Source organism: Heptranchias perlo, chromosome 9 (genome assembly GCF_035084215.1).
Source record: "Heptranchias perlo isolate sHepPer1 chromosome 9, sHepPer1.hap1, whole genome shotgun sequence".
Classification (NCBI taxonomy): domain Eukaryota; kingdom Metazoa; phylum Chordata; class Chondrichthyes; order Hexanchiformes; family Hexanchidae; genus Heptranchias; species Heptranchias perlo.
The window spans coordinates 8,219,628-8,247,345 of NC_090333.1; the positions used below are offsets into that span (position 1 = coordinate 8,219,628).

Consider the following 27,718-nt stretch of genomic DNA (forward strand, 5'->3'; position numbering starts at 1 on the left):
GATGGGTATATTCAAATGAATGATTTAATGATCCAAAACTTTAATCCTTTTAAAAAGTACATTTACAAGGAGTCTTTTATAGTTGATTTGAAGACTGAGTAGCTTCTAGGGCAGAACTTCCAACTTTGAGATTGTAATACTTCTTAACGCAAACACTGCGATAGAATTCAGCAATCAGGCACCTGGTCCTCCAGGATTTACTTGTAAAGTTTCCAGTTGATGTCGGTTTTGCATAAAAATAGTGAGGAAGGTTTAGTTTGCCTTCAGGATATCCAAAATACATTAGATGTAAAGTGCTGCCAAAGGGCCTGCTTCATGACATCGACCAGTCCCATTACAAGTCCTACTTTACAAGTGGAACTTTCTTCGGCTCGTGTCCATTTCGTGACGCTGAAGAAAAAATGAATACAATGCAAGTTATTAATGGTATACAAAATACCCTGCATATACTCAGTACATGTTGAGTGGCAGGAAAAACACCTAACCCCAGCTAGTGGAAGAGATTCATTCCTCTACTAAAAAGGTTATCGATATCTTTACTGACCAACATTTATATACCGTATATTGTTGCACTGTATCTAAAAAGGAAATAGATGAGGGACTTATGGCACATGTAGGAAGAGCTGGAGCAAATCTCAATAATTTCTCAATCTGTCCTCGATGGTATGAGCTACACCTGCATATTCATATTTAGGGAAAACTGTGGTGACATTAAATCAAAGCTAAAAGTAAAAATTCAATGACCATACCTGCACCTACTTTCTAACTTTAATCCCAGACAATAAAAGTTTCGAGATGGCCAACAAATTATTCTGTATCATAACAAACTTGACAAGGACGAGCCTACAATTTAGGGGCAACTACAAAATTGTCTGGTCACCAATGACACTTTACATATCACTTACTCTCCCTCCCACCGCCCACCCCACCATTACGTAAAAGCAACATGGAATGAAGTAACTTAAATGATAGAACATACTATAACCCATGACGACAACACAATTCTCAAAAAAAATTTAATTTTTAAATCTTAGGCACATTGTCAGACAGCAAGATCTTGTCATTCTGATTTGATATGGTAGCCAGAATCTCAAACCGGTTCAACTGATTACAGCTTTTTAAAAAAATTATTCGTTCATGGGATGTGGGCATCGCTGGCAAGGCTGGCATTTATTGCCCATCCCTAACTGCCCTCGAGAAGGTGGTGGTGAGCCGCCTTCTTGAACCGTTGCAGTCCATGTGGTGAAGGTTCTCCCACAGTGCTGTTAGGAAGGGAGTTCCAGGATTTTGACCCAGTGACGAAGAAGGAACAGCAATATATTTCCAAGTTGGGATGGTTGTGACTTGGAGGGGAACGTGCAGGTAGTGTTGTTCCCACGTGCCTGCTGCCTTTGTCCTTCTAGGTGGTAGAGGTCGCAGGTTTGGGAGGTGTTGTCGAAGAAGCCTTGGTGAGTTGCTGCAGTGCATCCTGTGGATGGTGCACACTGCAGCCACAGTGCGCCGATGGTGGAGGGAGTGAATGTTTAGGGTGATGGATGGGGTACCAATCAAGCGGGCTGCTTTATCCTGGATGGTGTCGAGCTTCTTAAGTGTTGTTGGAGCTGCACTCATCCAGGCAAGTGGAGAGTATTCCATCACACTCCTGACTTGTGCCTTGTAGATGGTGGAAAGGCTTTGGGGAATCAGGAGGAGAGTCACTCGCTGCAGAATACCCAGCCTCTGAACAGCTCTTGTAGCCACAGTATTTGTGTGGCTGGTCCAGTTAAGTTTCTGGTCAATGGTGACCCCCAGGATGTTGATTGTGGGGGATTCGGCGATGATAATGCCATTGAATGTCAAGGGGAGGTGGTTAGACACTCTCGTTGGAGATGGTCATTGCCTGGCGCGAATGTTACTCATCAGCCCAAGCCTGGATGTTGTCCAGGTCTTGCTGCATGCAGGCACGGACTGCTTCATTATCTGAGGGGTTGCGAATGCAACTGAACACTGCAATCATCAGCAAACAGCCCCATTTCTGACCTTATGATGGAGGGAAGATCATTGATGAAGCAGCTGAAGATGGTTGGGCCTAAGACACTGCCCTGAGGAACTCCTGCAGCAATGTCCTGGGGCTAAGATGATTGGCCTCCAACAACCACTACCATCTTCCTTTGTGCTAGGTATGACTCCAGCCACTGGACAGTATTCCCCGATTCCTATTGACTTCAATTTTACTTGGGCTCCTTGGTGCCACACTCTGTCAAATGCTGCCTTGATGTCAAGGGCAGTCACTCTCACCTCACCTCTGGAATTCAGCTCTTTTGTCCATGTTTGGACCAAGGCTGTAATGAGGTCTGGAGCTGAGTAGTCCTGGCGGGAACCAAACTGAGCATCGGTGAGCAGGTTATTGGTGAGTAAGTGCCGCTTGATAGCACTGTCGACAACACCTTCCATCACTTTGCTGATGATCGAGAGTAGACTGATGGGGCGTTAATTGGCCGGATTGGATTTGTCCTGCTTTTTGTGGACAGGACATACCTGGGCAATTTTCCACATTGTCGGGTAGATGCCAGTGTTGGAGCTGTGCTGGATTAGTTTGGCTAGAGGCGCGGCTAGTTCTGGAGCACAAGCCTTTGCTGTATCCAGTGCACTCTTGATACCACGTGGAGTGAATCGAATTGGCTGAAGACTGGCTTCTGTGATGGTGGGGATATCAGGAGGAGGCAGAGATGGATCATCCACTCGGCACTTCTGGCTGTAGATGGTTGCAAACGCTTCAGCCTTGTCTTTTGCACTCACTTGCTGGACTCCGCCATCGTTGAGGGTGGGGATGTTTACAGAGCCTCCTCCTCCCATTAGTTGTTTAATTGTCCACCACCATTCACGACTGGATGTGGCAGGACTGCAGAGCTTTGATCTGATCCGTTGGTTGTGGAATCGCTTAGCTCTGTCTATAGCATGTTGCTTCTGCTGTTTCACGTGCATGTAGTCCTGTGTTGTAGCTTCATCAGGTTGGCACCTCATTTTTAGGTATGCCTGGTGCTGCTCCTGGCATGCTCTTCTACACTCCTCATTGAACCAGGGTTGATCTCCTGGCTTGTTGGTAATGGTAGAGTGAGGAATATGCCGGGCCATGAGGTTACAGATTGTGCTGGAATACAATTCTGCTGTTGCTGATGGCCCACAATGCCTCATGGATGCCCAGTTTTGAGCTGCTAGATCTGTTCTGAATCTATCCCATTTAGCACGGTGGGAGTGCCACTCAACACGTTGGATGGTGTCCTCAGTTTGAAGATTGGACTTCGTCTCCACGAGGACTGTGCGGTGGTCACTCCTACCAATATTGACATGGACAGGTAGATTGGTGAGGACGAGGTCAAGTAGGTTTTTCCCTCGTGTTGGTTCGCTCACCACCTGCTGCAGGCCCAGTCTGGCAGCTATGTCCTTCAGGACTCCACCAGCTTGGTCAGTTGTGGTGCTACCAAGCCACTCTTGGTGATGGACATTGAAGTCCCCCACCCAGAGTACATTCTGTGCCCTTGCTACCCTCAGTGCTTCCTCCAAGTGGTGCTCAACATGGAGGAGGACTGATTCATTAGCTGAGGGAGGACGGTAGGTGGTAATCAGCAGGAGGTTTCCTTGCCCACGTTTGACCTGATGCCATGAGATTTCATGGGGTCCAGAGTCAATGTTGAGGACTCCCAGGGCTACTCCCTCCTGACTGTATATCACTGTACCGCCACCTCTGGTGGGTCTGTCCTGCCGGTGGGACAGGACATACCCAGGGATAGTGATGGAAGTCTGGGACGTTGGCTGAAAGGTATGATTTTAAGAGTATGGCTATGTCAGGCTGTTGCTTGACTAGTCTGTGGGACAGCTCTTCCAATTTTGGCACAAGTCCCCAGATGTCAGTGAGGAGGACTTTGCAGGGTCGACTGGGCTTGGTTTTCCGTTGTCGTGTCCGGTGCCTAGTGGTCCAATGCCGGGTGGTCCGTCCGGTTTTATTCTTATAATGACTTTTCGTAGCGAGATTTTACAACTGAGTGGCTTGCTGGGCCATTTCAGAGGGCGATTAAGAATCAACCACATTGCTGTGGGTCTGGAGTCACATATTGGCCAGACCAGGTAAGGACAGCAGGTTTCCTTCCCTAAAGGGCATTAGTGAACCAGATGGGTTTTTCCGACAATCCGGTAGTTTCATGGCCACCATTACGGATACTAGTTTTTTTTTAATTCCAGAATTTTATTTAATTAATTGAATTTAAATTCACCAGCTGCTATGGCGGGATTTGAACTCATGACTCTGAATTATTAGTCCACGCCAGTAACATAACCAATATGCTACCATACCCATTGGTACAAAAATTAAAGTCCAAATCACTTCCAAATAAACTAGGTCCTGTTAAACGCAGCCTATGCCAAAAAGGATAACTGACCTTGTGGACCCATTCATATTCTCCATACTTTGAATCAAAGGTCCCTTTCTGCAAAGATCTAAGTTTCAGGGTGAAACGCGGCCCAAGTTCCTGAAGGCCCACTTTCTTCTCATTCCTGAATATGTACCTTTAAATAAATAAATATATACAGCACTGTTAGGTTCCAGTTCTAATTAACGCGAGACATCAGTTCAACATGTTACTTTATTAGTCAAAAGTCCATGTGAATTTAATTAGACACTACAGTAATATACAGTTAACAAGAGAGTCTGTCAGACCTATTCTAATATAAGCTGTAATTAAGCAGTTGACTGCAGACTCGCACTCGGGACACTCAGCTGGGTTCAGATGCTTCTCTAAATTAAGAGAGCTTGTCCCTCTTTTTTTTATACCCATTTTATTGGTCATGCTTGTGACTTCGATAATTCACTTCATAGAATGATACAGCACAGAATGAGGACATTCAGCCCACTGTGCCGGCTCTTTGAAAGAGCTATCCAATTAGTCCCACTCCCCCCCTGCTCTTTCCCCATAGCCCTGCAAATTTTTCCCCATTCAAGTATTTATCCAATTCCCCTTTGAAAGATACTACTGAATCTGTTTCCATCACCCTTTCAGGCAGTGCATTCCAGATCGTAACAACTCGCTGCGTAAAAATGTATTTTTCTCATGTCGCCGCTGGTTCTTTTGTCTCTTGGGTCATCAAGTTTAAACTTTCTGGACATTTTATGAGCATTAGGTTATCGAACAGATTGCTGAACACAAAACGATTCTAGGGCTCTGACCTCACCAATATCCTGCACCACTGTCTGAAGGTATAGGCAGTGGCTAACTATCTTTCATTACACACGTCTCTGCTGGAATGCCTTCCTGTTTGTTGGCAAAGTAAGAAACTTCCGGTTCCTTTTTCTTAGCTTTAAGGTGTTTTTATCCTGAGTCAAGAATTTCAGATACCCATATGGCTACATTTTATCCTACCCACAATTCTTACATTAGCCCTTCCGCCTCGGCTTCAGTAAGAAAAACTACAAAAAACGAAAATATATATACTCCCAACAAGCACGTGTAGAAACTCTAGCACAGTTTGTTTAAAATACACTTTAAAAGTTGTACCTGTGAAATCTGAAAAAGATGTAGTCACGCTGGTTATGAAAAGTTGCCACTTGGCGTCCCACAAATTGCGGATCGTGAGGGAACAGGGAAGCAAACAGTCTCCCAATGGTGTGACCCAGACGGGTGGAGAAATTATTAAGGATCACTTCTGGCGTATGCTCTGTTGGATCCTTCCCTCTCCTCTGCAACAAAGATAGTCATCGATTAGTGTTATCGTAGTAGGTACAGCACAGGGGAAGGCCATTCAGTCCATTGTGCCTGTGCCGGGGATACTTTTTTTTTTAAAAAGTGCTTGACCGACATCTGCAGCCACATATTCACCATCACCCGCTCCCAAGAATGTAGGAAAAAGAGCAGGCCATTCAGTTAGATTATGCCCGATCTGTATCCTAACTCCATTTACCTGCCATGGCTCCATATCCCCTAATACCCTTCTCTAGCAAAAATCTATCGCTCAGATTTAAAATTATTAATTGGGCTAGCATTTATAGCTTTTTTTTTTAAAAAGAGCATAAGAACATAAGAAATAGGAGCAGGAGTAGGCCACACGACCCCTCAAGCCTGCTCCGCCATTCAATCAGATCGTGGCTGATCTTCGACCTCAACTCCACTTTCCGGCCCGATCCCTATGTCCCTTGATTCCCCTAGATTCCAAAAATCTATCCAACTCAGCCTTGAATATATTCAATGACTGAGCATCCACAGCCCTCTGGGGTAGAGAATTCCAAAGATTCACAACCCTCTGCGTGAAGAAATTCTTCCTCACCTCAGTCTTGAATATAAGATTTGTGGGAGAGTGTTCCACACTCCCACCACCCTGTGGGTGAAAAAGTGTTTCCTAACTTCTCCCCTTAAGAAAGCTTTCACCAGTGACAGGAAAAAATAACCTATCCTAGAAACACTCAAAATATTTCAGTCACTGGTTTAGACGATCATCGCTCGATAATTGAAATATCTGAACCGGACAACAAAGGCATTGCAAACATTGCTGCCTGGACAAGGTGGTCAGTGGGGCTTTGGCGAATGCCCTCTACAGTCATTGTCCATCAACAGACTGCAGCCTTTCATCCAGAGCAACGCTCCACAAACCAGTCTGGCTTTTTTTTTTGTGGCATTGGTTGAGAAGTTTAAATTGAAAACTAAATAATTGCATTATGTAATTCACTTAGAATTATTACAATTCACTTATCCAGTTGGTGTTGCCAACTTTTTAAATCCATCAAGATTCAACACGAGACATTAGTTTATATAAGCAACTATAAAGCAAAGCCGTTCTACAATTGGATGTAACTTTCTACGTCTTCTGGGATACACTAAACAAAGTTACTTAACATCTTACCTTAAGTTCTTTTGCTAGACGGACACTAGACATCTTGAAATGTGCTGTTGGTCCATTGGGAAGGTGGCTAAGGACCAATCCATCTGTCAGTATTTGGTTAGGGAAAAAAAACTCAGCCAGAGTGTCTTCATTTCATAAAGTTTGATGAATTATCAGTGGAGAAAGACAAGTTTTTCATTAAATACAAGATGGTGCTGGGAGACTTCAGAAACTCACTATAGTGCCACCCATTGGCCACAGCCTGCAACTACATTGTGACATATAGGAATTCCATTCTAAATGTTGACATAAAAGAATGACCAAAAATCAAAACAGGAATCTGAACAGGCAACACACGTGCAGACACAAAATTTTTAATAATAGATATATTGTGGGAAACCAGTAAAGTTCCAACCAAATATTGGGAAGCCTGAAGCCACTTATTTCTGTCCCCACCACAAACTCCGTTCCCTAGCCACCGACTCCATCCCTCTCCCTGGCCACTGTGAGGCTGAATCAGCCCGTTCGCAACCGTGGTTTCCTATTTGACCAGATGAGCTTCCGACCACACATCCGCTCCATCACCAAGACCGCCTACTTCCACCTCCAACATCGCCCGTCTCCACGTCTGCCTTAGTTCATCTGCTGCTGAAACCTCCATCCATGCCGTTGTTACCTCTAGACTTCACTATTCCAATGGTCTCCTGGCCGGCCTCCCACCTTGCACCCTCCATAAAGTTGAGCTCATCCAAAACCCTGCTGTCCGTATCTTAACTCGCACCAAGTCCCATTCACCTATCATCCCCTGTGCTCGCTGACCTACATTGGCTCCCGGTCCAGCAACACCTCGAATTTAAAATCCCTATCCTAGTTTTCAAATCCCTCCATGGCCTCGCCCCCTCGCAATCTCTAACCTCCTCCAGCCCAACAACCCTCCGAGATCTCTGTTCGCCTCTAATTCTTGCCTCTTGCGCATCCCAGATTTTAATCGCTCCATCATTGGCGGCTATGCCTTCAGCTGCCTAAGCCCTAAATTCTGGAATTCCCTCCCCAAACCACTTCACGTCTACTTCTCTCTCCTTCTTTAAGACGCTCTTTAAAACCTACCTCTTTGACCAAGCTTTTGGTCACCTGTCCTAATATCACACGTGGCTCGGTGTCAAATTTTGTTTGATAATCGCTCCTGTGGAGTGCCTTAGGACATTTTACTAAGTTAAAGGCTCTATATAAATGCAAGTTCTTGTTGTTTCAAACAAGCTCACAAATGTAAAAAGATACTTGGTACTTTCCGATCTTCATTGATGACGAGCAAGTCAGTAAAATCTCTAGCGATGCACTGCGGTATGATCTTTTTCAGAGCCAATCCTCTCCTGTAGTAGACGTGAGAGTTCGGCACTATCTTTGCCAGCTGCTCACACAGTCTTACTGTTCTCTGAAAACCAAAATCAACATCCATTCAAAATTTTAATATTCAGCAGGGGCAGCAAGTAAGGCATCACAATTGGATGCCAGAAACCTGGGCTTAGGGAGAGAAGGGAAAACCACGTCCTGATCATTATCCAACAAATTCTGCTGGAAAATGTATTTGGGCTCGGCTGATGTATGATTACTTTTTTTTATTCGTTCATGGGATGTGGGCGTCGCTGGCGAGGCCGGCATTTATTGCCCACCTCTAATTGCCCTTGAGAAGGTGGTGGTGAGCCGCCTTCTTGAACCGCTGCAGTCTGTGTGGTGACTGTTCTCCCACAGTGCTGTTAGGAAGGGAGTTCCAGGATTTTGACCCAGCGACGATGAAGGAACGCCGATATATTTCCAAGTTGGGATGGTGTGTGACTTGGAGGGGAACGTGCAGGTGGTGTTGTTCCCATGTGCCTGCTGCCCTTGTCCTTCTAGGTGGTAGAGGTCGCGGGTTTGGGAGGTGCTGTCGAAGAAGCCTTGGCGAGTTGCTGCAGTGCATCCTGTGGATGGTACACACTACAGCCACAGTGCGCCGGTGGTGAAGGGAGTGAATGTTTAGGGTGGTGGATGGGGTGCCAATCAAGCGGGCTGCTTTATCTTGGATGGTGTCGAGCTTCTTGAGTGTTGTTGGAGCTGCACTCATCCAGGCAAGTGGAGAGTATTCCATCACACTCCTGACTTGTGCCTTGTAGATGGTGGAAAGGCTTTGGGGAGTCAGGAGGTGAGTCACGCGCCGCAGAATACCCAGCCTCTGACCTACTCTCGTAGCCACAGTATTTATATGGCTGGTCCAGTTAAGTTTCTGGTCAATGGTGACCCCCAGGATGTTGATGGTGGGGGATTCGGCGATGGTAATGCCGTTGAATGTCAAGGGGAGGTGGTTAGACTCTCTCCTGTTGGAGGTGGTCATTGCCTGGCACTTATCTGGCGCGAATGTTACTTGCTACTTATGAGCCCAAGCCTGGATGTTGTCCAGGTCTTGCTGCATGCGGGCTCGGGCTGCTTCATTATTTGAGGGGTTGCGAATGGAACTGAACACTGTGCAATCATCAGCAAACAGCCCCATTTCTGACCTTATGATGGAGGGAAGGTCATTGATGAAGCAACTGAAGATGGTTGGGCCTAGGACACTGCCTTGAGGAACTCCTGCAGCAATGTCCTGGGGCTAAGATGATTGGCCTCCAACAACCACTACCATATTCCTTTGTGCTAGGTATTACTCCAGCCACTGGAGAGTTTTCCCCGATTCCCATTGACTTCAATTTTACTAGGGCTCCTTGGTGCCACACTCGATCAAATGCTGCCTTGATGTCAAGGGCAGTCACTCTCACCTCACCTCTGGAATTCAGCTCTTTTGTCCATGTTTGGACCAAGGCTGTAATGAGGTCTGGAGCCGAGTGGTCCTGGCGGAACCCAAACTGAGCATCGGTGAGCAGGTTATTGGTGAGTAAGTGCCGCTTGATAGCACTGTCGACGACACCTTCCATCACTTTGCTGATGATTGAGAGTAGACTGATGGGGCGGTAATTGGCCGGATTGGATTTGTCCTGCTTTTTGTGGACAGGACATACCTGGGCAATTTTCCACATTGTCGGGTAGATGCCAGTGTTGTAGCTGTACTGGAACAGCTTGGCGAGAGGCGCAGCTAGTTCTGGAGCACAAGTCTTCAGCACTACAGCTGGGATGTTGTCAGGGCCCATAGCCTTTGCTGTATCCAGTGCACTCAGCCGTTTCTTGATATCACGTGGAGTGAATCGAATTGGCTGAAGACTGACTTCTGTGATGGTGGGGATATCGGGAGGAGGCCGAGATGGATCATCCACTCGGCACTTCTGGCTGAAGATGGTTGCAAACGCTTCAGCCATGTCTTTTGCACTCACGTGCTGGACTCCGCCATCATTGAGGATGGGGATGTTTGCAGAGCCTCCTCCTCCCGTTAGTTGTTTAATTGTCCACCACCATTCACGACTGGATGTGGCAGGACTGCAGAGCTTTGATCTGATCCGTTGGTTGCGGAATCGCTTAGCTCTGTCTATAGCATGTTGCTTCCGCTGTTTAGCACGCATGTCGTCCTGAGTTGTAGCTTCACCAGGTTGGCACCTCATTTTTAGGTACGCCTGGTGCTGCTCCTGGCATGCTCTTCTACACTCCTCATTGAACCAGGGTTGATCCCCTGGCTTGTTGGTAATGGTAGAGTGAGGAATATGCCGGGCCATGAGGTTACAGATTGTGCTGGAATACAATTCTGCTGCTGCTGTTGGCCCACAATGCCTCATGGATGCCCAGTTTTGAGCTGCTAGATCTGTTCTGAATCTATCCCATTTAGCACAGCCAAATAATGTCCACAACAAATTGCATGTATCTTTGTGGCACCTTTAATGTACAAAACATTCCTCGGTGCTTCTCAATTGAGATACATAGGGGAATGCATACCAAGCCATGGAAGTGGAAATTAGGAGAGGGGTGCTTGAAAGCTTGTACGAAGAGAAGGGTTTTGAGGAAGGTTTTAAAGGAGGCGGAAAGGCAGGAGTTTAGGGAGGGTGGTGCAGAGTACAGCCAAGACTCTGACACCAATTGTGGGGTGAAAGGAGATGAGAGATACATAAAAGGCCAGAATCTACTCTCATCCGTGGAGACTAGACATTCAGCCAGGACTGTATGCACCCATGGAATCCGTGCCTTCAGGAGAGGATAAACTGGCACAAATCTTCCCTTTAAGAATTATATGCCTCTTTCATCCGGTTAGCATTTACTTTCACATACCCCTCGAGGCCTGTCAGATGTTGTAATAAGGATCCTAGGGCTTGTCTCTCGACTGAAGTAGGAAGAAAACTCATCTGTTGCTTCATCAAAAGCCACCTGTGGAAGATGGAATTTTTTTTTAAAAAACGATTCGTTCATTCCCCTGAACTGAAAGTTTGTATAATAACCACACAGAACAGAAGGAATATGTTTGCCCCGTTTCAATCTTGTCCAATTCCAATTTAAAGCACTTAAAAAATATATATATTCTCTTACTTACAAGAATTTTCCACGTAGCAAACACAATATGGAGACGAGCACCAAAAACCTAGCCACTGCTCTCTAATCTCATCAACAGACTTGAAAACAGCACAAAAGGAAGGATGCAGCCCCCAACCTCTACCAAACAAAACAAAGCTTAAATCCTTTCACCTAAATGCTCGAAATGGAAGACTATCGGAGGTAGAGTTTCCCCTTGTTTTGCACCCAGATTCCAGCCCAACCAGCGCAGAAGATCGGGGGAATTTTAAACGTAGATGAGTTACGCCCAAAACCACTTACGCTCGTGTTTTCCGCAATCTTTTATGCTGGTTCAAGATTCAATTCGCCTGAATAAGGCCCCACCCTCAAAACTGGCCATGTCCCCAAGTCAAAACTGCAAGATTCTGCTGGTTCACGAAGGCTCTTCAAATTGTGCTCATTTTCTTAGGCGCACAGGCACATTATCAATGTTTTTCACAATCAAGAAATATTTAACTAAGAAACTGACCAGTGTACACCAATGAGAGTATTAAATAGTTTAATATAGTTTTTTTTAAAAAGTCATTTTCAGAGATTTTGGGCCTGATTTTAGCAGGCCTGCGGGTTTCCGGCGGGTTGGGTTTCGGGAGCGTGGTCAACACGCTCGGTGAAATTAGTGGGTTGCCCGCGCGATCGTAGCAGGCAACACACTAATAGGAATCAATTACCTGCTCCTCCGGGGTCTGCGCTGCTGGTCTGCGCGTCAGGCGGGCTGCGCATGCGCAGTACGATCTGTCAGCTGGAGGCGCTCTATTTAAAGGGGCAGTCCTCCACTGACAGATGCTGCAACCAATGGAACAAATTACAGCATGGAGCAGCCCAGGGGGAAGGCTGCTCCCAGTTTAATGATGCCTCACCCCAGGTATCATCAGATGGGGTGAGGAGGAGGGCGAAGACAGAGATCTTCCACCCGGCGGGCGGGAGGAAGCGGCCAGCCTCTGCCACCAAGGCCTGGCTCGAGGTGGCAGAGGGGGTCACCTGCGCCACCAACATATCGCCCACCTGCATACAGTGCAGGAGGCGCTGCAATGACCTCAGTAGGTCAGCCACAGTGAGAACATGAAGTCTTTCCCCTACACTCCGTCTGCCACAACACTGCCCCAACCCCACATCTCCTTCGGCACCGCCAACACTACTCGGTCACATCACCTCTCATACCCACTCAAACCCCATCCTCATCTTACCTCCACCTACTCACCTCGCCAGTACTCATCCTGCCACTAACACGCAACCCAATCCTCATACAATCTCATGGCTCTATCCCATACTCACCCTCTCGTGCATCTCCCTCACGGCCAGCCTCACTCAACCTGCCACCACCTGTGCTGCAGCCACAGGGCATGCATCACATATGTGCAGTAGGCAGCGTAAGGCAAATGTTTCGTGAGCATGAAGGGGGTGCACAAGGGTGTCGGAGGGTTTGCCATGGGTGTTACCTATATTGAATTTCAGAGCAACGAACAGCACACATTATATTGGCACCACCACTGCCATGTCTCCGCGAATCCTGTCTGTTGTGTCCAATAATGCCCGCTCCTGGGTATCACTATGAGGACCCACCACTGATGCCACCCATCGTGTTACTGCAGAGTAGGTGCAGGTGTATTTGCAGGGCTCTTCCGCGCAGACGACTGAGAGACATCGGCGGTGTACCCGGCTGCACCCTGGAAGGATGCGGAGGAGAAGTTGTGGAGGGCAGTGGTGACTTTGACAGCGACAGGTAAGCAGTTGGTGCTGGGGCCAGCCAGGAGCAGCTCAGCATGAAAGAGCCTGCAGATCTCCACGACTACATGTCGAGCGAATCTGCGCCTCCGTGTGCACTGCTGCTCGGAGAGGTCCGGGCCTCTGCGCCTCGGTCTGTGGACCCTGTGGCGAGGATAGTGCCCTCTGCGATGCGTCTCTCTCTGCGGTAGCCCTCCCTCCTGCTGTGCAGGTGGGTGTGCAACAACACCGTGTTGGGGGGCTCCACGTCTCTGCGGCGGACGGCGTGGACTGCGAGGCTGCTGGGGCTGGTCATGCTGTTCGTCCTCCGAGGGTGTCCACGCACCACCCATCTGGCAGGTGTTGGTCTGAGGGGTTGTGCAGGGTAGGTGGGTGGTTCCTCGGACTGGGGCTGCGGTTTCGTGTCGGTCTGTCCTCTGGCTTGGCGGGGGGGGTGGTGGGGGGCAGGGGTTGCCCTATGTGACGCGGTGGCCTCCCGCGTGGGTGAGGGCTCTCCCTCGTGGAGTGCACCTTGGCACCTGCCACAGGCTGCTGGCTGCAACACGCCTGGTTGGGGAGAGACTGTTTCCCCCAGTGTGTGAAACACTCTGCCATGCAGGTGAAATCCCACACTTCCTCTTTTGACAGCTGATTCAGCTCATTAAATGACCTCAACAAGCAAGGTAAGTACTCTCAAGTGGAACCCCGCTGGCTTTAATTGCCTGCGGGATTCCCACCAGCGGGGGCCACGCACGCAGCCCCGCACGTCATCGGGGAACCCAGAAGTGGTCGGGATCGCGGCGCGATCCGGTCACGTGACCGCATATCGGGATTTTCGGGGGCCCCCCCGCTGGAAACCCAACCCTAAAATCGAGCCCTTTAAATCAGATTACCCACAGGTGGAGGACTGGACAACTTTATTAAAAATGCTCATTTTTGCTGATAAACCCATTTTCAACTGTATTAATAAAACTGCACCAGGTTACCACTCTTAAATACATCAAGGAATACTTTTCAGATGGGAAAAAAAAAAATTGTGTTCTATTGCACTGGCTCATGGAAGATTTTACATTTGTGATTATGCAAATTAATTTTAGCGGAAACTTGAACTGTAACCTAACCAGCACAATTTCAAGCATATTTTGGATGCAGTTTCCTGATTGATCCCAAAGCAGAAATTGTACCCCGTGGTGTTTAACTCAACCGTGGTAACACACATTAACATCACTGGACATCCGAGTACAATGCAACAAGGGCAACATGCTGAAGGTGGACTTTTACAATGGTTCAGAAGTTGTTCAGCAAAAACCTGTAGGTTTACCTCTTCGTCATTTGGATCCACAGTCGTCTCGTCATACACCCGCTGGTTTTCAATTGTCTTTGGAACTGGTTTTGGTGGTGCCTTGGACAGAAACGTTAGCAAAGTTACAGACACTTTAAGACACGGGATTCTGCCCTTTCGCTGTAGCGTTTAAACACGAATGCACGTTCTCGTTCGTTGGACCCCCAAAAACCCCTTTCTGCAAAGTCGGTTGATTTCAGCACCAATCCTCCGGTTGTGAGCCTCTCGCCTCGTCCCGAAAATTAAAAATGGAGCACTCTCTTAAAATGCAACATCTGTTTACAGATGATTCAACTTAAATGGAAGCACCGCATATCCACTCGACAGCACTGCGTTTGTTGTGATGAATAGAAATTCCTCTCCTTCTCCTACCCCCCCCCCCCCCCCACCCCCCCACAAAACCTCATGACCCAGTAATGGTACAGTTGTCTACAAAAGCCAACCAGACCAAAAAAAAAAGTACCAGGTTTGATTGGGGCAGCAGCTGTGGGGTGCTACAGAGTTCGTGGACTGCGGAGGGGAAAATCAATCATGCTTCTGTCACTGATCGCGATCCTGTAATTTCCACCCCCCCCCCCATCCCAACTTGAGAACGGGCAATGCCCTTCAAGGTGAAATAGCCAACCAACTCAATGTCTAGGCTTAAACATAAGATTGGGGGCAGGCCATTTGGCCCCTCAAGCCTGTTCTGCCATTCAATTAGATCATGGGTTGATCTGTATCTCAACGACATCGCCATGGTTCTGTAACTTTTAACCTCATGAAAATCTAGCGATCTCAGTTTTTAAATTTTTCATTTAACCTCTATCCTCAGCAGCTTTTTTTTGGGGGGTGGGGAGAGGGGAGCGTTCCAGATTTTCACGGCCCTTTGTGTGAAGAAGTGCTTCCTCACATCACCCCTGAACAACCCAGCTCTCATTTTAAGATTATGGCCCCTGGTTCTGGATGACACAAAAACAAAAACTGTGCCAGAGGGTGAAATCATAACCCCATAACCCCTCTGCTCTAAGGAGAACAATCCCTGCTTCTCCAGTCTCTCCAGGTAACTGAAGCCCCGCATCCCTGGTACGATATCCATTTTGAACTTATACATTAAGCGACAGTCACCTTGTCTCCAAGTGCCTCCCTCTCCTTCTGTCGTTTCTTTTTGGCTGCCAGTTGCTCCTGAATAATAATTTTTAAAAAAAGATAAATTGTAAAATGAGTTAGTATCATTCAACATCAGAAGGTACACAAAACCTGGTCCCCATCAGAAACCCGCCCAAGCTCGAAATTTAGGCGGAAGGACCCACAAGTGTCAAAAGTCACCAGTCGTTCTTTAATTACTTTAGTTATTTTTCAAAGACACTATAGAAGGATGGTCAATTGGGAAGGTAGCTTGCTAAAACTGTATTTTGGGTCAGCACTAAAGTTGGGGTTTGGGGAAAGCATCAACTACAAACCCACTGTGAAAACTGTCGAGTGAGAAAAAGTCCAATAGAACTTAGGTTTATCTTTATCATACAGGATTGCCCGTGTCAGCAAGCACATCCCTAGAAAGACGACTTGCATTTATATAGCGCCTTTCACGACCTCAGGACATTCCAAAGCGCTTTACAGTCAATTAAGTACTTTTGAAGTGTGGTCACTGTCGTAATGTAGGGAACACGGCAGCCGATGTGCGCACAGCAAGATCCCACAGACTGCAATGAGATAATCTGTTTTTAGTGATGTTGGCTGAGGCATAAATATTGACCAGAACACCAGGGAAGAGCTCCCCTGCTCTTCAAAGTAGTGCCATGGCATCACATGTCCACTTGAGGGGGCAGACGGTGCCTCGGTTTAACGTCCCATTCGAAAGATGGCATCTCTGACAGTGCAGCACTCCCCGAGTATTACACTGGTGTCAGCCTAGATATAAATAACTCAGCGCCAGTGAGGTTGAATCCCTCCCATTGCTGGCTGCCTCTGATGGCAAAGATAAACAGGATGACAGCTCAGCAAAGGGCTCGACTCTTAGCTCACCTGTACAGGCCAGCAAGACAGAGGAACGCCCGACCTGAATGAAAGTTTTGCTCCTGCAGCCTTTCCCTCTATTACTGAACCCGCCCGCAGCATAAATGGGGCAATTCAGCAACAATGGGAATCACCTTCCATTGGAAGCAGCTCCATCATGTAAAATGAGAACAGTGTTCCTGTGGTTTTACTCATAAATATGGATTATGCGAGTCTTGTCTGAAAGAGTTCTTTAATTTAGGCACTGTATTGTAGGGCAGGGAGACTTAAAAAAAACTCCATTGAAGAAAATACCCGCCTGAGGGAGGGAAAATGGAATCTTTTGAAGTAAATCGCACACGATGCCACTAAAAAAAAAACGGCTCGAACATTTGTCTAGCTCCTTCTCATGCATTTCTTCTCATGAAAAGACCATCAACCACCCACCCACTCAAACATTGTCAGCTTGATCACATCATTACCATAGCAACTGCAGCAATTGTAACATTTAATAAAATGAGTTAGGCCTTTCTCTTCGTTTTTAAATCTAACTGCAGTGCTGTTTAGCATAGCGGTAAAGAAAGAATTTGCATTTATAAATTGCCTCATCACCTCCACAGAATTAAAAACTATTTTTGAAGTGAAGTCACAATTGCGTGTATAAAAGTAGCAGCCGATTCGTGCACAGCAAGGTTCCACAAACCATAAATGAGATGACCAATTAAACTATATCTGATGGCGCTAATTGAGGGATTGGCCAGGATGCCAGGAGAACTCCCCTACTCTTCAAATAGTGCAATGGGATTTAAAAAAAAATATATCCATCCAAATGGACGGATGGGATCTTGCGCTAAGGTCTCATCAGGGAAACGACACCGCTGACAACGCAGCACTCCCTCGGCACTACACCGAAGCGTCAGCCTGGATTACATGCTCATGTCCTGAAGGAGGATTACAATGTCAATTTTCATATGGAGGGTCAATATCACGGCATTAGAATGACGGTTGAACGCCCAAGAAGCAGACAATGCTGGCACGGTCACAGTTAATGTCTGTCCCTAGTTGCCCTGTGCCGATCGTGGTGGGCATTCTTCTTGCATTTCTGCAGCCCTTGTTGTGGTGGTGCTCCCACAACGATGGGAGTTTGGGAATTCAGCAGCACTGAAGGAGCAGCGACGGACGTCCAAGTCAGGGTGGTGTGTCACTTGGAGGTAATGGTGTTCTCCCACTGCATTGCTGCTCGTCCTTCTAGGTTGTGGGGGTTGCGAAGTGCTACTGATAGTGATAGATTAGGTGAATGGGCAAAACTGTGGCAAATGGAATTCAATGTAGACAAATGCGAGATCATCCACTTTGGACCAAAAAAGGATAGAACAGGGTACTTTCTAAATGGTAAAAAGTTAAAAACAGTGGTGTCCAAAGGGACCTAATGGTTCAGGTACATAGATCATTGAAGTGTCATGAACAGGTGCAGAAAATAATCAATAAGGCAAATGGAATGCTGGCCTTTATATCTAGAGGACTAGAGTACAAGGGGGCAGAAGTTATGCTGCAGCTATACAAAACCCTGGTTAGACCGCACCTGGAGTACTGTGAGCAGTTCTGGGCACCGCACCTTCGGAAGGACATATTGGCCTTGGAGGGAGTGCAGCGTAGGTTTACTAGAATGATACCCGGACTTCAAGGGTTAAGTTACAAAGAGAGATTACACAAATTGGGGTTGTATTCTCTGGAGTTTCAAAGGTTAAGGGGTGATCTGATCGAAGTTTATAAGATATTAAGGGGAACAGATAGGGTGGATAGAGAGAAACTATTTCCACTGGTTGGGGATTTTAGGAGTAGGGGCACAGTCTAAAAATTAGAGCCAGACCTTTCAGGAGCGAGATTAGAAAACATTTCTACAAAAAAAGGGTTGTAGAAGTTTGGAACTCTCTTCCGCAAACAGCAATTGATACTAGCTCAATTGCTAAATTTAAATCTGAGATAGATAGCTTTTTGGCAACCAAAGGTATTAAGAGATATGGGCCAAAGGCAGGTATATGGAGTTAGATCACAGATCAGCCATGATCTTATCAAATGGCAGAGCAGGAAGAGGGGCTGAATGGCCTACTCCTGTTCCTATTGAAGTCATCTGGGCAAGTTCCTGCGGTGCATCCTGCAGCCACGGTACACTGGTGATGGAAGGGGCAGGTTTCGAGTCCAGTGACAGGGAGAGTCAAGTCCTGGATGTGTCGAGCTTCTAGAGTTTGCGTTGTTGGGGGAACGGACTTGTTTAAGCAAGTGGTGAGCATTTCAACCCGCTCCTAACTCGGGCCTTGGAGATGGCGGGCAGGCTTCTTGCGACAAGTTTTAATTCACCGCCTTAAAATCGTTCCCACCACCACCACCAGCAGACCGGTTAAGCACCAGTACTTCAACCTAGTGATATGCAGCTCAAAATGTTCTATCCAGTCACAGTTCGGAGGCACCTAAAAAAAAAACACCTACAGTTTGATTGTCCTGCCAGGTGCTTTTCGACGTTCAAGCAGACACGACATGAAAACTTCACTTCACCGCCACCGCACTTTCTTGGAAGCTGTGAACAAACCTGTTTTGAGCGTAACTGCCGTCATTACACCTTTCATGATCAAATGTCACTTCTGACCACAGTTTATGCAAAAGCTCGACAGACCAAACCAGTTTTACAGATAATTGGAACCACGTACTGATATTGCCTTAAAGAAATATAGCAACGTATCCAAATGAAACAGAACATTTACATACATATATATGCATCAGACTGTGCACCGCATTTAAATCCTGCACAATATTTGCATGGCTCAACTGCCTCACTGCCTGCAGATAAGGTTCCCAGTTTTAGATTTCAACTAACACAACTTTATACGCCCCAAACAGAAGAGGTTGATCGACGTTTACTTGCTATATCCTTATTTTGTGTTATTAGTTGTGACAGAAGTACTTTGCTTTCTCTATGTGCTAACACATTTAACTTCCCTCAACACTGATATGGAGGAAGTGCTCATTGTACTGCAAAGTAACTTTGAATCTGTCCTAACAGATGAAACAGCAGTGTTTTGCACCTCTTTTATCAACATAAAGCATTGATAAAAACCAGAACCAGCTATCAAAAATAGCTAAAATTAACAAAAAAAAACCATTAAAAGGAAACACTGCGAACCATCTGATGCAGCTGTTAGAGAAAATACAACACAGAAACTGGCTGTTCGGCCCCATCAGTTCCTGCTTATCCTCTACACGAGCAGGAATCTTAATCCATTGTGCCCGCCCTGTTCTCATATTCTTTTGTTCCCCTTTCCTTCAACCACCTAGCTAATCAATTCTTAAAATGTTGACACGGTCTCTGTTTCAATTACCCAGTTCCAGTAATGCATTCCACAGCCTCACAATGCTGTGTACAAAAAAAATTTCTCCTGTTCTGTCCTAAATCTCTTGCATTTACAATTCTGGTCTCTATAGTATAAAAAGGATATAGATTCACAAGGACGATACCATAATTGAGAGGTTATACCTATCAGGAAAGGCTGAACAGGCTAGGGCTCTTTTCTCTAGAAAAGAGAATGCAGACAGGTGACCTGATAGAGGTTTTTAAAATTATGAAGGGGTTTGATAGGGTCGACATAGAGAAGATGTTTCCACTTGTGGGGGAATTCAAAACTAGGGGCCATAAATATAAGATAGTCACTAATAAATCCAATAGGAATTCAGGAGAAATTTCTTTACCCAAAGAGCGGCAAGAGTGTTGAACACACTACACAAATGCACTCACAAGGAGTAGTTCAGACAAATAGCATAGGTGCATTTAAAGGGGAAGCAAGATAAGCATGTGAGGAAGAAAGGAATAGAAGGATATGCTATAGATTCTATGCAATCCAATGTAATATGTCGTCGACTACCCTAAAGCAGACTTCAGTTGCTAAAGCAAGCTGATTACACAATGAGCTGATGCTTGTGAACATACAGATTTTGATTGTCTTCTCTGCCGTCAAGACAACACTACTTTACTGGACTACATTGCAAGACTCAGCTGCTGTGCCTCTGATCTGATATTCAGTTGCTTAAGTTTTAAGGTAACTTTGTCGAGTCTAAAGCCCAGCCCCCTGTTACCTGCTGAGCTTGTGTCTGCCCTACTGGTTTTTCAACATTATTTTGCTACAGTGTGGTTCCGGGCCATAAATTCACTCTCCTGGGCAGTCATCCATTCCTCCGCCGCTCTGGATCTTATAGTGACCTCCAACTTCGCCACTGGTTTTCTGCCCAGTGATCAATTTCCCACACCTCCCAGCTCTTCATTCCCACGGAAGTACGTCCAGCAGTGCGCCCTCCGATACTCTACCCTTCAAATAGCTTCGGGACTCACTCTCCCTCCACACCTGTCTCCGAACCGGGACATCAGTTCGTCGATGCTCCACCCAATCTACGTCAACCGTATCCCACCACAGGACCTTAACTTTGGACTCCCTTCTATTGTCTCCTCTCTATTCCCTATTTATCACCAGGACATTTCTATCCAATTCTGCTATGTAACCACACCTATGTAACTTGAGTTTCCGTGTCCATTCGCGTGTGCGTTTTGGCTACCGCTCTGGACCTGAGCCCATCGTTTCTATTTCCCGTTCTTCTTTTCTCTTTATCCCTCCAAGGCCCCTCGCTCCTGTCGTCGTGCCTCCTTTCACGTCTCCCCTCGTGGGTATTCTGCCCCAAAACCCTACCCCGACCCATCAGCACTCCTCGACCTAGCTACTCTCCTGCTGCCGTCCCAGGCTTGACTCCCTCTTGGATAAGCCTACGGCTTCCCTCCGTGCCTCTCTCGGCATCCTCCAAAGGACCCATCGAGGCACTCGTCACTGCCTCCTTACGAGCAGCAACCCCGACTGCCCTATCCTACTCTCACTGATTTCCGGCCCAGTGTGCCCAATAGGAGCTAATCTTGCCAACCTTCTTCCCATCCCACTCACCCCGCCCAGAGCTGACCCTGTGGATTCTGCCAGTGGATCAGCTTATCACCGCCCCTCTCCACATCTCTCTCCAGAATGTCCGTTCACTTGTGAACGAGGCCCTTGTCATCCATGAGCTTCTTGTGGATGATTGCATCGACACCATGACGGTAACCTGGCTGATGGGTGATGACACCTTCCCCCTTAATGAAGCCTCCCCTCCTGGCTATGTCTTCCACTACTTGCCCCACCCAGACTGCCGCGGAGGCAGTGTGGCCCTTATCACCAAATCACACCTTGGAATGTCCCCCTACTCCTCTGGCACCTTCTCCTCCTTTGAGCACCTCACCTTGTTCCACCCCTCTCACCTCTCCTTTATAATCCTCGTTCTCTACAGCCCACCCAAGTACCACCCCAAGTTTCTCGCCGAAATATCTTCACCGTTTTCCTCCCTCAGCCGCTGCATGGAGTGACTTCTCATCCTCAGTAACTTCAAACTTCATCTCAACTTACCATACTCTCTCTCCACCGAGTTCACTGTCCTCCTATCCTCCCTTAATCTCTCTCTCCACAGAAACTCGCCTACCCCTCGCGACCTTGCCATCTCACGTGGCCTCTCTACTCCCATTGTGTCACCTGCGGATAAGGCCATCTCTGATCACTTCCTTGTATCCCTCTCCACCCACATCCCCCTCCCAATTCCACTTCCTTCTGTGTTTGCCCCTGGAAAAAACACTCTCTCAAGTCACTTAAAATGGCACTTTCAAATTCCCAATGGTCTCGCCTTTGGCCCTCCATTCACCACGATGTTTCTGCAGCTAACGATCTGCTCAATCACACCCTCACCTCCGCCTTTAATGCTCTTGTCCCCATAAAAACCATTACTTTCTCTCACCCTGGTCGATCCCCCTCGTAGAGCTCCCATCCCCGCTCCCTTAAGTCCAAGGGACGTAGACTTGAAAGTTTATGGCGAACAACTGGTTTAGCCATTCATCGCCAGATCTGGCTGGACCACATAAAGGACTATCGGGTCCTGCTCTCCTCTGCCTCACTATTCCAGGATCATCCTGGAACGCAAAGATAAGCCCCGGCTTCTCCACCACTATAAACTGTTTTCTTAAACCCCTCTTCCGTGCCTGCTCCATCCTCACCTTGAACAAGTGCGAGGAGCTCATGGACTTCTTTCTCATTAAGATCTAGACCATCCGTTCAGCTGTTTCCGTCCCTTACCCTAGCCCACCACGTCAAACAGCCCCCCAAGCCCTGAACTCGCATGTTTCTCTATCTCCCCTCACGCCCTCTCCGAGCTAATCTTGACCATGAGACCCAGCTCCTGCTCCCTCGACCTTATTCCCACCAACTACTGGCCAATCAACTTCCGTTCCTGGCCCTCATGTTAGCTGATACTGTAAACTGTTCCCTCTCCTCAGGTACTGTCCCCCTCCCCATCAAATCTGCCGTCATCACCCCCCTTTAAAGAAAAACCTCACCCTTGATCCCTCCCTCCTTGCAAACTACTGCCCCATCTACAACTCCCTTTCCTTTCCAATGTCCTTGAACGTGTTGTCACCTCCCAAATCTGTGCTCATCTTTCCCGCAACTCCATGTTTGAATCCCTTCAATCAGGTTCCCACCCCGCCACAGTATTGAAAAGGCCCTTATCAAAGTCACAAGTGAAATCCTATGTGATGGTGAACTATCCCTCCTCATCCTTCTCTGTCTGCAGCCTTTGACACGGTTGACCATACCATCATCCTCCAATGCCTCTCCTCCATCGTCCAGCTGGGTGGGACTCCGTTCGCCTGGTTCCATTCTTATCGATCCAGTCGTAGCCAGAGAATCAGCTGCAATGGCTTCTCTTCCCATTCCAGCATTGTTACCCCTGAAATCCCCCAAGGAACTATCCTTGGCCCCCTCCTAGTTCTCATCTACATGCTGCCCCTTGGCGACATCATCCGAAAACACGCCAGGTTCCACATGTACGCTGACGACACCCAGCTCTACCTCACCACCACATCCCTCGACCCCTCCACTGTCTCTGATTTGTCACTCTGCTTGTCTGAGATCCAGTACTGGATGAGCAAAAATTTCCTCCAACTAAATATTGGGAAGATTGAAGCCATTGTCTTCGGTCCCCGCCATAAACTCCGTTCCCTATCCACCGACTCCATCTCTCTCCCTGGCCACTGTCTGAGGCTGAATCAGACCGTTCGCAATCTTGCCGTCCTATTTGACCCCGAGATGAGCTTCCAACCACCTATCCGCTCCATCACCAAGACCGCCGACTTCCACCTCCATAACATCGCGCATCTCCGCCCCCGTCTCAGCTCATTTGCTGCTGAAACCCTCATCCATGCCATTACCTCTAGGTTTGACTATTCCAATTCTCTCCTGGCTGGCCTCCCATCTTCCACTCTCCATAAACTTGATCTCATCTAATTCTCCGCTGCCCGTATCCTAACTCACACCAAATCCCATTCTCCCATCACCCCTGTGCTCGCTGACCTACATTGGCTCCCGGTCCGGGAACAGCGTGATTTTAAAATTCTCATCCTTGTTTTCAAACCCCTCCATGGCCTTGCCCCTCCCTATCTCTGTAATCTCCTCCAGCCCAACAAACCTCAGCTCTCTGCACTCCTCCAATTCTTGCCTCTTGCACATCCCCCATTTTAATCGCTCCTAGGCCCTAAGCTCTGGAATTCCCTCCCTAAACATCTTCACCTCTCTCCTCCTTTAAGATGCTCCTTAAAACCTACCTTTGTCACCAAGCTTTTGGTCACTTGTCCTAATATCTCATGTGGTTCGGTGTCAAATTTTGTTCGATAATGCTCCTTTGAAGCGCCTTGGGACATTTCGCTACGTTAAAGGCGCTATATAAATGCAAGTCATTGTCTCAAACTCTCTCAAATTCATGCAGCCACCTGGTTTGCTGCTCGTAACAATTGCCACTGTTAGCAGGCAAAAGGAGGAATCAAGCTAGTGTCTTGGTATTAAGATACATACATACAGCAGTACAATTAAATGAGTTGCCTTGCCAATGTAAAATAATAGGTTTAAAACAAACACACACACAGCTTCCGAGATAGGGTGGAAATGAAAAGGAATTATCACAAGGCAGGAAAAGGCCAGGTGGCAATGTCAGACTGACCAGAGCAATAAGAACGAGAGTCCGAGGAAGCATCTCATCCTAATTAGTTCAGACTCGTATCTTCCCACTATCTACTGCCACCCCCAGACTGTGGATTTTTGTCCCGTCCTACTCCCTGGACTAGATTTACCGACATTCACAGCCAAAAGCAAAAAACCTAACCCCAAATTTATCAGAGCTTTTTGAGGGCGTTACTAGCAGGGTAGATAACGGAAAAGCAATGGATGTTGTGTATTTGGATTTTCAAAAGGCACCACATAAAAGGTTGTTACACAAGGTAAGGGCTCATGTTGGGGGTAATATATTAGCATGGATAGAGGACTGGTTAACGGACAGAAAACAGAGTAGGGGTAAACCGGTCATTCTCAGGTTGGCAGGCTGTAGCTAATGGGGTGCCGCAAGGATTGGTGCTTGGGCCTCAGCTATTAACCAATGACTCAGATGAAGGGACAGAGTGCAATGTATCCAAGTTTGCCGACAATACAAAGCTGGGTGGGAAAGTAAGCTGTGAGGACACAAAGAGTCCGCAAAGGGATATAGACAGGTTAAGGGAGTGGCGGCAGATGGAGCACAATGTGGGGAAATGTGAGGTGATTCACTTTGGTAGGAAGAATAGAAAAACAAGAATAAAAAAATGTTTTTAAATGGTGAGAAACTATTAAATGCTGGTGTTCAGAGAGACTTGGGTGTCCTCGTACAAGAAACACAAAAAGTTAGCATGCAGGTACAGGAGGCAGTTAGGAAAGCAAATGGAATGTTGGTCTTTATTGCAAGGGAGTTAGAGTACAAGAGTAAGGAAGTCTTACTATAGTTGTACAAGGGCTTATGGAGACCACACCTGGAGTACTGTGTACAGTTTTTGACTCCTTACCCAAGGAAGGATGCACTTGCCTCAGAGGTGGTGCAATGAAGGTTCACTCGATTAATTCCTGGGATGAGAGGGTTGTCCAATGATGAGAGATTGAGTAGAATGGGCCGATACTCTCTGGAGTTTAGGGGAACGAGAGGTGGTCTCATTGAGACATATAAGATCATGAGAGGGTTTGACAAGGTAAATGCTAAGAGGCTGTTTCCTCTGGCTGGAAAGTCTAGATCTAGAGGACAGAGTCGCAGGATAAGCCATTCAAGACTGAGATGAGGAGCAATTTCTTCACGCACAGGGTTGAGTGTCTTTGGAAGTCTCTACCCCAGAGGACTGTGGATGCTCAGTTGTTGAGTACATTCAAGGCTGAGATCGATAGATTTTTGGACTTCAGGGGAATCAAGGGATATGGGGATCAGGCGGGAAAGTGGAGTTGAGGTCGAAGATCAGCCATGATCTTATTGAATGGCGGAACAGGATCGAGGGGCTGTATGGCCTAGTCCTGCTCCTGTTTATTATGTTCTTATAATGCTTTGAATCTGATATCAACATTTTATACAGAGAGAGAGATATGCAGCCAATTGCCAAATGCACAAGCCTACTTTTGCGGTGGGGATTTAGGCACATCTCTGAGCTGTCACAAATCCTTCATTCATTCTATTCGATACAAAATCTCCCAGTAAACTGGGCAACGGGAGAAGTGAAGATTAAAAGTAGAGGTGATTGGAAGCTCAGTTCCAGTCCGAGAGCTGCTTCCAGCCCCGGATCTGACACTTCCCGCTCCCCCTGAACCCCGATCTTCTCATCCTAGGACCCGAATCCTCCCAATCCCAGAGCTCCTCCGCCCTCAAGTACCCGACCCCCCCCGTCACTCCAACCCCCTCTCCCTCCTGGGCCAGTTACTCCCTCCCCTTCCACCTCTCCTCCCCCCCTCTCCCTCCGCCTCCTCTTCCACCTCTCCTCCCCCCCTCTCCCCTCCCCCCCCTCTCCCCCCTCCCCTCCCCCCCTCCACCTCCTCTCCCCCCTCCCCTCTCCTCCTCCGCCTCCTCTCCCCCCTCCTCTCCCTCCCCTCTCCTCCTCCTCTCCCCCCCCCCCCCTCCACCTCCTCTCCCCCCTCCCCTCTCCTCTCCTCCTCCGCCTCCTCCTCCGCCTCCTCTCTCCCCCTCCTCCTCTCCCCCCTTCACCTCCTCTCCCCCCTCCTCTCCCTCCCCTCTCCTCCCCCCCTTCTCTCCCTCCGCCTCCTCTCCCCCCTCCCCCCTCCCCTTCTCTCCCTCCGCCTCCTCTCCCCCCTCCCCCCCCCTCCCCTCTCTCCCTCCGCCTCCTCTCCCCCCTCCCCCCCCCTCCCCTCTCTCCCTCCGCCTCCTCTCCCCCTCCCCTCTCCTCCTCCGCCTCCTCTCCCCCCTCCTCCTCCACCTCCTCTCCCCCCTCCTCTCCCCCACCTCCTCTCCCCCCCCTCTCCTCCCCCCCCTCCTCTCCCCCTCCGCCTCCTCTCCCCTCTCCTCCCTCCCTCCGCCTCCTCTCCCCTCTCCTCCCTCCCTCCGCCTCCTCTCCCCCCTCCCCCCTCCCCTCCGCCTCCTCTCCCCCCCCCCTCCACCTCCTCTCCCCCTCCCCCTCCTCTCCCCCTCCCCTCTCCTCTCCTCCTCCGCCTCCTCTCCCCCCTCCTCCTCTCCCCCCTCCTCCTCCTCCACCTCCTCTCCCCCCCCCTCTCCCTCCGCCTCCCCTCCCCTCCGCCTCCCCTCCCTCTCCTCCTCCTCTCTCCTCCTCCTCCTCTCTCTCCTCTCTCCTCCTCCCCCCCTCCCCCTCCTCCTCCTCTCCCCCTCCCCCTCCTCCTCCTCTCCCCCTCCCCCTCCTCCTCCTCTCCCCCTCCTCCTCCTCCTCCTCTCTCCTCCTCTCCCCCTCCCCCTCCTCCTCCCCCTCCTCCTCCTCTCTCCTCCCCCTCCTCCTCTCTCCTCCTCTCCCTCCTCCTCCTCTCTCACCTTCCGCTGGGCCCGCCTCCACCGCTGGTACATGAACTGCCGCCGCTGCTTGTTTTTAATCTCCGACACACTGAAGTTGGGCGGGTACTGGGCCTCCGGCTCGGCCTGGGCCTGGGCCTGGGCCTCGGCCTCGGCCTCTCCTCCGCCGGGTTCCCGCCGCCTTTTCCGCTTTTTCTCCGGCTCCATTTTCCCGGTGCGCATGGTGCCGCGTGACCTCTCACCCCCCCCCCCCCCCCGCGCGCGGCGCCGACTTCCGCTTCCGGGCGAAAGTGTAAGCTCATTAACATATGACGTCAGTGACCCGGCGCGCCCTCTGCTGGTCTGGTCTGAAATAGGCGCTCACCGCCCTTAGTGCGCAGGCTCGGGACCTGCTCACTCCCTTGAGGATCCCTCAGACTCCTCACTCGTTGAAGA

General features: G+C 48.4%; 1 protein-coding gene across 1 annotated transcript; it reads right to left on the reverse strand.

Annotated features, from left to right (window-relative positions):
• On the reverse strand, positions 1-27,543 carry rpf1 (ribosome production factor 1 homolog). Its single transcript, XM_067989827.1, has 9 exons — positions 27,305-27,543; positions 15,497-15,553; positions 14,369-14,449; positions 11,068-11,163; positions 8,125-8,278; positions 6,868-6,950; positions 5,529-5,710; positions 4,416-4,542; positions 1-390 (listed from the first exon to the last, which is right to left on the reverse strand). The coding sequence occupies exons 1-9, from the start codon at positions 27,503-27,505 to the stop codon at positions 349-351; spliced, it is 1,023 nt and encodes a 340-aa protein (XP_067845928.1). The 5' UTR covers positions 27,506-27,543; the 3' UTR covers positions 1-348.
• Positions 27,544-27,718: the final 175 nt, after the last annotated feature.